At 43.9% G+C, this 11,111-nt stretch overlaps 1 protein-coding gene across 1 annotated transcript; it reads right to left on the reverse strand.

Moving 5' to 3' along the window:
- Positions 1-576: 576 nt before the first annotated feature.
- LOC119322279 lies at positions 577-7,948 on the reverse strand. Its single transcript, XM_037595774.1, has 14 exons — positions 7,487-7,948; positions 6,544-6,625; positions 6,325-6,428; positions 5,949-6,075; positions 5,771-5,865; positions 5,425-5,548; positions 4,810-4,890; positions 2,596-2,694; positions 2,162-2,326; positions 1,983-2,070; positions 1,823-1,893; positions 1,683-1,751; positions 1,236-1,367; positions 577-1,067 (listed from the first exon to the last, which is right to left on the reverse strand). Exons 1-14 carry the CDS (start codon positions 7,525-7,527, stop codon positions 843-845), a joined length of 1,503 nt encoding a protein of 500 aa, XP_037451671.1. The 5' UTR covers positions 7,528-7,948; the 3' UTR covers positions 577-842.
- Between the last annotated feature and the right edge of the window lie 3,163 nt (positions 7,949-11,111).

Genomic DNA, 11,111 nt, shown 5'->3' on the forward strand with positions numbered 1-11,111 from the left:
CCGCCGTGTCACATAGGGGGCACATCCCATCCCCAGGCCCATGGCGCTTGAGGACCTCCACGCCGGACGGTAGGCGGCCGCGGATCCATTGCCACAAGAAGATCCGGATCTTAAGTGGGAGGCGGATGTCCCAGATAAGGCCGAATGGCTCCGGGGCAACTGATGGGGCAATAGCCGCGTAAAGGGACTTGGTGGAGAAGCGGCCTGAGGGATCCAGACGCCAGGAGATGGCATCCGGAGAGTCAGCCACGTCCATAGGTAACAGGGCGATGTCCTGGAGGAGGACATCCCAAGCAGCCACCTCGGCAGGGCCAAAAGGACGACGAAACACGAGGCGCCCTAAGTCAATAAGAGCCGCCTCGACCGAGACCCGAGGGTCAACTACAATGTCGAAGAGGATGGGGAACCGGGCGGCCAGGGGGGAGTCCCCTAGCCACCTATCAAGCCAAAACAAGGTCGAGGCGCGAGAGCCCACCGAGATGGAGGTGCCTATCCTCAGGACTGGAAGCAGCTGGACGACTGCCTGCCAAAATCTCCCTTGAGACGACATAAAACGTCAGAACTGAGACGTGCAAATGATGACCGTGGAAAACAATGCACCCTTTCATTTCGCCAAACAGGCACCGCAACTTACAACATCCACGGCAACATCTGGCCACCCAGAGACGACGGCGATGATCCATGGGCGTGCCCGCCCAATCCTCACAGCCCTTCCGTGCGGCCGGATCACACGACCGTGGCACTATAAATTACATACGTAATCACCCAGCGTTAGTTACAGCTCCCTGGGTCTTCGTCAGGATCTTCACGTCAGTCGGAACCGGATCAGTGCTTAGTGTCAGCTATAGTTGCCGTCCAGATGACGATTGGGTTCGCCTGTGACGAGGAGACTGCCCGAGGCACATCCTCAGGCGCTGGGAGAGGCTGTCCCCCATCTCCTCCCTCTCGCGCTTGAGCTTCTTCCACAGGGCATGGATCTTCTTCTCCTTCGTTTTCGGGGGCGATGATTTGGCCAGTTTCCTCTGTTCGTGTCTCCGCGGCGTGGCCAGAGCATTTACCGTCATGTTCTGCGGAGCAAATTACCAGGTCAGGGAGTCTTCCTTTCTCTGAGTGAGTTAGCTAGTCGACATTATTTTGTGAAGTGACTAACGGTTATGGAAATCTTGATTTCTTCTTGTGTCTAACGTGGCTACTTTCGCCTTAGGTAGTGAAGGCAAGAAACTCAAGAAATGTACCTCATGCTTATCACCAACGCCGCGTGAGAATGATCCATCACTTGCCGCACCTAACGATGAACATCTGCCCCAACTTTCTCTGTTTGAGCTTGTGTATGAGCAGGACTCCTCGTTGTGCCTACTGGTTTTATCCTATTAGGAAATGCATAATTATTACCAGCACGGCGCTTACAAAATGATATATTTTGCACAATGGAATTGATCACGATTCAGGAAATGCATGAAATAATGCACGGAGCAGACAATGTGGTGTTGATAACCTGTGATGAGTACTGACCACCCATGTCAGTACTCTATTGATCAGAAATACTCACAATGAAGTAACTTAATGCATTTCAAAGCCAATAAATAGAAGGATCACAACGGATGGTCAGAGGATGAGTGGAAGATATGACAATGAACTTGACTGCCAAAAAAGGAGCAGCTAAAGCAATTTATACACTTTACCTGCAAATGCAGTCCAACACTATCACCATCTGCACCAGATAGGTTATGATTCTCATCTAAGAGGAAATCCTGCATTCAATGGAAATGTATCAGGAAAGTATCTTTCAAAATAGATACTAACATATCAGCAACAAACCTACCAAGTCATTGTCATTCTTAATGGACAACTGATTCGCGCTCTCCGATAGTAATTCAACTACCGAAGTTGTAGCTGGAAGAAAAAAGTGAAGGAGTTAGTGAACATTGAACAACACCAAGTTAAAAACTTGCGAGGAAGATGAGAAGGGGCCTGTGCCAGACAATTTCGAAAGCCATGTGCATTTGTTGATGAACTGCCTGCATCGGTTTTAGCTGCCCTCAGACCATTGATGATCTCAAAGAACAAACTCTACAAAAAAAAAACAAGAGTGATTTCCTTGGAAATACTTCATATCAAACGCCCCAAATCAGGTCACAGAGTGATATTTCATGAAAATTACCTCATTGGCCATGGTACCAATTTTTACATGTAGCTTATTTGAGCCTGATGCAGGCAACTGGGGAGGACGCAGAGTATTGTAGAAAAATATCGAAACCGAATCATAGTAAGATTGAGGTCTTGGGGAATTATGGTCACCCTCAAATTTTACCATACTTTTATCCCCCTGTACATAAAAACATGTGTTAAATCTTAAATGTACCATGCTCTTTAGCAAGGAAGATCGTCAACCAGCCCTCCATAAATTATTTTAGTTGTGGTGCGACCGCTACTCCCTCTGTCCCAAATTAGTATGATTTTGTTTAGGTACGGATGTATCTAGACACGTTTTAGTGTTCGATACATCTGCATCTAGACAAATCTAAGACAACTAATTTAGGATGGAGGTAATATTTGCCAGTGAAACTTTATAAAGCAAGCCACATATGCATTTACCCCATATGCTTCGTGAATACGATCACAGTGGTGAGGCTGAATAAACATGTCACTCAGACCATGTCCAAATAATGCAGGAATAAATGTCTTGGGAGCAAGCTGGTTAAGAAAAAAGAGAGCATTAAAGTTAGTTGCAGTTTGAAATATGCAGCTAGTTTTGAAGTTGCTGAAATGAAACATAAATCCACAACACTTGAGATGTCAAGGTTGAATAATCTATGCTGGTAAAGGATCAAAGAAGGTATCGCCCTTCAAACCCCAGCAATAACAAGACAATCAGTGTTGGACTGCCGTGAAAATAGAAACTCTGAGCTTTCAAAAACTAGAGAGGAAGAGATCTAATTTAGTTATCTTCGGATCAATTTAAAATAATGTAGAAGAAACTCGTAACAAATCCAGGCAAAGCTGAAAGTTTTAATAAGTGGGCTTCTCTGAGATTTGCTGACATTTGCTTAATTACACTGTATCCACACTAGGACCAGATGGGTTCCTAGAGTTTTGCTTGTATTTGGTTAATCAATAATTACATAGTATCCTTTTTAAGGATAATTATAGTATCCTTGGTGGGAACTGGAAAATGCCAGTTCCAAAATCTAACGCTGGGGCAATGCAACAAATAACAGCAACAACAGAAACAAAGCCTTTAGTCCCAAACAAGTTGGGGTAGGCTAGAGGTGAAACCCATAAGATCTCGCAACCAACTCATGGTTCTGGCACATGGATAGCAAGCTTCCACGCATCCCTGTCCATGGCTAGTTCTCTGTTGATACTCCAGTCCTTCAGATCCCTCTTTACGGACTCCTCCTGGTTACATGATCATTACACCTTATGAGTTACTCCCTCCGTCCGAAAATAAGTGACTCAACTTTACACTAATTTTAGTACAGAGTTAGTGCAAAGTCGAGTCACTTATTTTGGGACGGAGGGAGTACTAAACACACATTGTTGTGCCTGCATGAACCTTGGCCAGGCCTGCCAAATGCACACAACAGTTATAAAGGGCTGTTTGGTTGCCTACACGAGAAGCTCAAGCAAGGCCAGCAGGAACCCTAAAGCACCCACAGCCAGGCTATGAGGAAACAGAATTATTGATATTGAGTATTTCTCCATGGCCAGGCTGAGCTGATTCAACTACCATTGGTCATCTTCCTCCTCTATCTCCACACCCATGGTTGCCATGGTGGCAAGCAAATCCAAAATTCTTCCACCAATCCCAATGACAAAATTGGGATCGTCATTGCCGAGAAGACATCTGATCCTGCGGCTCGCCATATAGGAGTAGCTCAAGCTCACTACCGCAAAAAGCTCCAGCCAGATCCTGGCAAGCCAGGCTACGGCAATACACCATAGCAGGCTACGCGCGCCACCTCCTAGACATCCTATGACCACGCTCAAGCCCAATCCCGCTACTGCATAGGATGGCCATGTCCAAGTCCTCTCCGGTCACTGCGGCCACGTGAGCGGCATGATGCCCTCCCCAACACTCCACACAACCTCCTTGTCCATGACGAGCCGCACAAGCTGTGGCATGAGAGCACCGTGATGGTGAGCTAGGACAAGCCACACCGTGCCTTGGCAAAAGCGCATCAAGCTCAAGTCGACTATTGCGCGTGTCTCGCCAACGTGCTTCAGCTGCATGGTTTTCGACTCGCGCGACTAGTCGTCGACTAGTCGATGAGTCGCACAAAAATGTCGACTCAACTTAGTGTCGACTCATGACTCTAGTCGCGACTAGTCGCAACTGCAGGCTCGACTTTTTCCGAGTCGCTACCCCAGAACGACTCATCGACTTGAAAACCATGTTCAGCTGTTCGACGAAAGGTAACCATATTCAATCCCATGCAGGCAAGTAGACAAGATCTCTCCAAATGAGCCTGTTCAACAAGACCATGTGCCTGGATCTTCTAATGAAGGCAACCGAATACTCACTTATGTATTGTCGTAGCCTGGCTTGCCAGGATCTGGCTGGAGCTCGCCCCATGACAGCCTAGCTCATGGGGCCTGGTAGCCAAAATGATGCAGGCAGCCAAACATGCCCGTATTTGATTGTCGTTTACCAGAACTTATCTAATCTGAGACATAACCCTTTACAGTGAGTCATGGGCAATGTATTGCAAAGTGTACACTGTTGCAAAATGGTTCTCTTATGATCTTTCACGAGTTCAGTCATATCTGGCTATATGTTTGTGACAAGGTATAGTTTATGAAGTGCACCTTTACAACATTAAGGTCCATTATGTCAAACTTCGCTCTTTTCTGAATGGTTCGTCGCATGTACTGTACAGCCATCTTAACCTGAAAAAGCAGAAGACCTCGTTAACACTACGCAATTACGTCAACACTCATTTGAAAACTGTTTACGTTAGTGAGAATGAAATAAGCCACCAAAATCTAAGTATCTAATAAACACATCGTCCTTCTATACATCACAGTGAGCAAACAGATTCCTCAACTAACTCAATGATAGAAATGAAAGCTCAAAATGTAGGAGTCACTTATGTCCTAATATTGAGTGTCTGCAAATTATATTTGTAGCAGAATAAGAGTGCAGTAAGATAAAACTTCACAAACTTTTGCAAGTTGCAACTAGAGGATGTGTGTCCAAGCTAAATTCGGATGGGTATACTCTGAAGGAGGTACTACTTGGCAAATTCTGTTAAAGGTATAACCTTTTGTCTCATACTTATTCCGAAACTAACATCACATCTAAGGAAACTTCAAAATGCAGTATCACGATTTTCTAAAATTAAGGCAATACATTATGCATTTTCTTCCATGATCATTTCACAATGGTGGGGAAGCAACAGACTCTGCAGTAGATGCACCTACCGTGAATTTAGGAACTCGAATTTTGTAAACATCCACAAGTTCCAACATCAAGCCATACAAGTTGGTGAAAGCACTATCCAATACCATGCCAGCAATTGAGGGATCTTCTGCTCCATATAGTAGGCTGTGTTACATTTATACAAAACATGAATTAAAGGCCTGAAGATGTACATAAATATCTCAATCTAAGAATTAAACGGAAGAACCAAGAACCACTTGAACACACACAGTTCTGTTCAGGAACCATCTAGTGCATTGTGATCTAAAAATATTGAATCATGTAAAATGAAATAGAGAGATGCCCCGAAGGAAATGGAGCACGCATTGTATACAAACCAGAAAGTACCTTGTAACAGCACCCATCGATCGCCCCCAAAGGCCTATACGGGAAACTTGCTTGTTGGTGCGCAGGAATGATACTGCACATTTGAGGTCCTCTTTCTAGAAGTAAATTACTGTGAATTTCAGAATACAGTGAACAGCAATATGAATGCAGAAGAACAAAATGTATACTGATTATATACCTCATGCCAACCAAGGCTGACATAATCTCCGTCCGATAGACCTGAACCGGAAAAGTCTAGTGTGAAAACTGTGATGTTTGAAGGAAGAAGTACTACAGCGGCTTCATTTGCGTCTGCTCTGCATCCGCTGCATTGAGTTAGAGCAAAATCCTGTTAAATATTCCAGATGATATTGGTGATTGCTCGAGGTGATAAGCTAAATCATAATTATTAAGTACATTGATTTATAAATTTGTGCTTTTAATCCAGTGCTACAGTTTCCAAAATCTACATGTATGTTATATAAAGCAAGTTATATTAAATAAGAATGCCAAAACTAACAAGTGCCCAATGCATGAACAAACATATGCTAGCAGTGATCACGCAGAGTAAGTACCTATTTCCATGGCAGTAGATCACACACGGGAGGGCAATATTTTCTGGAACGGAAGCAGGAAGATAGTGGCTGCATTTCAAGGTATGGCCCCTTGGATTTGTGAGCTGCCAGGTTAAGGTATACCAATAAGGTTATAAACAAACATGTTCCCAGTTGGGGTCACTTCTCATCAGCAAACTAAAGAAAGAAGAAACCTCGATAATTGGTCTCCTTACTTGCCTCCAAGTCTAGTCGTTTATACCTTCGCCCTGCGAGCATAAACTCTCTCTCCCATAAGTACTGATCTGGGTTATACTCTGACCTGTAAATTAGTCATTCAATCCCATCAGATCAGCTGCAGATGCTTGAAATATTTGAAGTTCAAAACCTTACCAATGGACATGACATTTCTGGTCTAATTAAACATCTATCATAAGACTCGGATTTTATAAGGAATGAAGAGACATGACTTGGTTCGAGTTGATACTGTAAAAAACTATATACATCATCCTATTAACAAAGCTAAACCTTAAACCTAAGTTTGAAAAGGAAGCATGGGCCATAAACATAACAACTAAAACAGAGAAGTGCAACATCAGAGACGGTGCAACAGAGGAACAGCCTACCATTTATCTCAGTCTCTCCTCCATAAGGATCTCAGTTCGAAATTTGAGCAGCATTAAGATTGCCACGAAGGTTAAAGTTACTTCTTAGTGCTATATGGACGGACATCACGTCTGAACAGATACAAGTACAGTTATTCGTAACATGACAACCTTAATTACAATTGCATTGTGGCTAGCTTTAACTGCACATGATAGTACTGATTTGCAACGAGCGAACAACATAATCAAGTCCAAGTACTAACTGAAACAACTGCCCCCATCGTCCTCACAGATTTTAAGTGGAACTTGCAATTTCCAAAAGTACGGTTAACAAGGCAGGCAAAATGACTCGGCATTGTCAACCGTACCACACACAATGAACAGCTATATAGACGAGCATTAAAGCAATATAACTAATCCGGACCTGATGTCGCATGTGTACCGAACTATCGATTTGTCCCACCGACATTGTTCCAATTTACCACAACACGGGCACGGCCACATGCCAATGCAACGTCGTGTCAATTAGCACCAAACAACAAAAGCAACAGCACATCATGCGGGACGTAGGAGGGTACCGAGGCGGCCGGATGACGAAATTGACGAACTGCTCGATCATGGCGTCGGCGGCGTGCCGCTACAACGCGACGCCCGTGCGTCGTATGGGACTGTGGGTGGGTGGGCTCCAAGCGCTCACGGTGAGCACGCCCGCGGCCCGCCCGACTCTCACGGCCCCAGCTCGTCCTCTCCGAATTCCACCCCGCCCACCCGCGAGAACGCACCGGAGCCCACCACAGCCGCAGCAGGAGTCTCCCGGCGAGCGTAGGCGCGCGCGACGGATCTGCGCGAGACGCCGCGGGAGCTCGCTGCCGCGCCGAGTGCCCGCCGGATCCGGCACGGTTGCCGGCGACCCGAGGCTCGAGACTCTCGCCGCGAGCCGCGGAATCCGGCGGGGAGGGCGGCGAGCGGAAGGGGGGAGGTGGGTGGGCTCTGGTTGGCGGAGGTGGTGGGGGTGGGAAGAGGGGACGAGCGAGAGGGAGGGAGCAATAGCCGTGGGAAATGGAGGATGGTAATGAAAGCCGAGGTAATCGGGACAATAAAAATAAATATTCTTTATTTCTGCAAACAAATGTTGAGAGATACACGTGGACGTACAAGTTTTCCTTTTTAGGCAGGTACTAGAAGGTAAGTACTTCGAATTATGATCTTGCTCCCGTTTTTGGGAAATAATCGTACATTTAAATATTGCAACATCAAAAAACAAAAATCTGATTGTTTGTGACCGCCAAAGCGAAACAAAGAGTCTGGTGGTTATCTTATTTTAGGTCAAGGTCATGGGGATTGAATGTACAATCGCGCAGGGATTTGATCTAAAAGGTTATATTATACAAAACATGAATGTGTTTATGTTATACAGTACATTATATACTTCCTTCGTTTGAAAAATTTTGTCCTTCAAATAAATGTATCTAGCGCCAAGTTAATGCTAGATACATTCATTTGAAAAAAAATTGGGACAAATTTTTTCGGACGGGGAGTATCAATGATTGTTCATAAATGTGAAACACTATACTCTCGTGGCTTTACATGAGTTCACTCTAGTTTATCCTCGATTCCTCAAAAATGAATTCATTCTAGTTTATCCTTGATTCCTCAAATATTGATGGTGAATTTGATTAGGTTTTACTAGCAAAACATGCCCGTGCGTTGCAACGGGAGAAAAACAATATCACACATCCCTGACAAGCATTGCTTAAGACCTCACGAATGTGCACCTCTCTATTTCAGCACCACGCCATTTTGAAAATAATATCTGGCTCAATTTTATTAGATCAGATTCTAACTGGTCAATTAGTTTTATGTGTGATAAACAATTTAATACCTCTAGAAATTATTAATAGTTTTTTCATCCTTTTGAATAGTAAGGCTTATTTTTTATGATGCTTGGATTGGACGGTGAACTTTAAAAAGTCGCGTCATCTCTTCTTTCTAACGTCTACCCCTTTTCTAGTTTGATGAAGATGAGATCTTATTTTAATTACAGATCTAGCACCAGTCGAAAGCACCTATACGCATGCACATGTGCTCACACTTAATAATCTCAGACCACGATTACATCAACATCCAATTGTTTTCAGTCTGCTACACAAATTAACTTTTTTGGAATAGAAATAAATGTCATAAGATAAAAAATTCAAGTCTAAAAAAACCCCATCAAACTATTGGATGGGATGAATTGCTGTAAAATCTAGGAGAACTATTCGATTGAAGCTACCAGAAATGATTTGCGCAATGCCCTATGTCAAGTTGGCAAAAAATGAATAAAATCATCCAGTAGTTTGGCTCACATGAATTAAATCCACATATTTGGCATGTTGCGGACGTTTTCCCTTTGTTAACTAAGAAATTGATATTACCAAATAGTTGTATTCTTTTTGTAAGGAAAAGCAAACAAAATCTTACCACGGGGAGGTTACTTTCTGCAAAGAAAGAGAAATATGAGATTACTTCCTACAGAGAAGGAGAAATTTGTGGTTACTTTCTGCAGAGGAGAAATCTGACCTCAAAAGAACAATGTTGTTTTGCACATACACAGGCTGATTGATCTTTGCAGCCGATTGGAACACACAACCACGCACGCACGCGAATACGGCAAATTGATCCTTTCATTTGCAGCACACACGTAAATCCATCTTTCCTTTAAATGTACAGCGTACACATCCCTTGTGAACTCCATCCTATCTTTCCTATTCCAAATCCATCTGTCCTTTCCTTTAATTTGCAGCGTACACATCCCTTCTGAATATTTAATACCACCTGAAATCAAGCAGCATCCAACATCCCTCCCTGGGATCCATCTTTCTTTCCTATATGATTTGGAGCGTGCACAATTCACTCCTCGTGAATTCATCTTTCCTTTAATATCTTGTCCTTTTTAGGTGTCTTGCTCATATTCTGGGCAACTCTCTATTGTATATAAATTGATGAAAATTGCTCTGAAGGAGCGATGTGGGACTAATAACGTGACGAATCATTGCTCCGTTGGTAGTCAATAATGAAAACAATTCCTATGTTCATACGTGAAAATTGGATGGATGAGATGGTTGGTGGTTTGAAGCTATGGTTGAGCTAGCAAGGTTCGAGTCCGGGTTCTATTGGCAGTTTATTTTTAAGCTGACTATTTTTTTTGGAAAACCAGGACATGGCTGCCGGCCCAAGGCCCAATAGCTCAGCTATCGATAGAGTCTCACGTACGACGGACAAAATTTTCTTGATGTACGAAACGGACGAAAATTTAGGAGGAAGAAGCGATCACCCTTTTATTATTATAGGTAAAGATATAGATAACAAGTTAAGTCCTATAATGCCTTGTACAATGTAAGGTGCTTAGGGAAATAAACCATGTTTTTCTTAAGCACGGATGCTTATTTGTATAAGGTAGACGCTTAACTAGGCATCTATTATGTAGAAATAGGCACCGGTGCTTCAGAAAAACTCAATTTATTTTCCTAAACAGCTCCTTAAGCACCTAGCATTGTACAAGGCCTAAGAACACCAAAGACTCACCAATTTTACCACACACGTAAAAATCCACTTCTTGCTCAAGCAAATCGCCAGCCAAAGTGAGACACTCAGAACTCAAAAAAAAAACAAGTAGTTGGTTGTGGAAAAGGCATGTGTGTGAGTATGAAATGCCCACATTAACTAGATCAACTAGATGACCCATTACGCTCATGCCGCAAAGGCCAAATCCAACAGAAAAGATGGACAAACTATTGTTGGAAATATGCCTTAGAGGCAATAATAAAATGGCTATTATCATATTTCTGTCAGGACCCCGACTCAATGCCACATCGATCTAGCATGTAACACCTCATATCACTTTGCGGCCTCACGCACGGTATTCCCACGGGTGTCGCCTTACCTTTGCCCGGGACCGTTTGCGCCTTTTGGCACACGTATATGATAGTGTCGCTAGCATCCATATGATAAGGAGCCCGGGCTGACATGACTAGTCGTAAACCCAAAGTGGCACAGACTTACAGGGACAGGCATCCATGACCCAGCATCGAACGTGTCGGTCATCAGCAAGTGGGTCCGGGCTGTAGCACTGGGCTAGCAGGACTCCGGTAAACCGGGCTGTAGCGGGCTAACAGGGCTCCGGTACTCAATGCGTGACATTTCCCCGAAGGGACAGACACA

Source organism: Triticum dicoccoides, chromosome 6B (genome assembly GCF_002162155.2).
Source record: "Triticum dicoccoides isolate Atlit2015 ecotype Zavitan chromosome 6B, WEW_v2.0, whole genome shotgun sequence".
NCBI classification, from domain to species: Eukaryota; Viridiplantae; Streptophyta; class Magnoliopsida; order Poales; family Poaceae; genus Triticum; species Triticum dicoccoides.

What these genes read in the sequence shown, in the direction of transcription:
- LOC119322279 (XM_037595774.1), bottom strand. Translation starts at nt 7,527, where the DNA reads ATGATCGAGCAGTTCGTCAATTTCGTCATCCGGCCGCCTCG. An exon ending in TTCGAGTTCCTAAATTCACG is followed by an intron (nt 4,891 to 5,424) that starts GTAGGTGCATCT and finishes CTGCTTTTTCAG; the next exon opens with GTTAAGATGGCTGTACAGTA. An exon ending in TGGACCTTAATGTTGTAAAG is followed by an intron (nt 2,695 to 4,809) that starts GTGCACTTCATA and finishes TTTCTTAACCAG; the next exon opens with CTTGCTCCCAAGACATTTAT.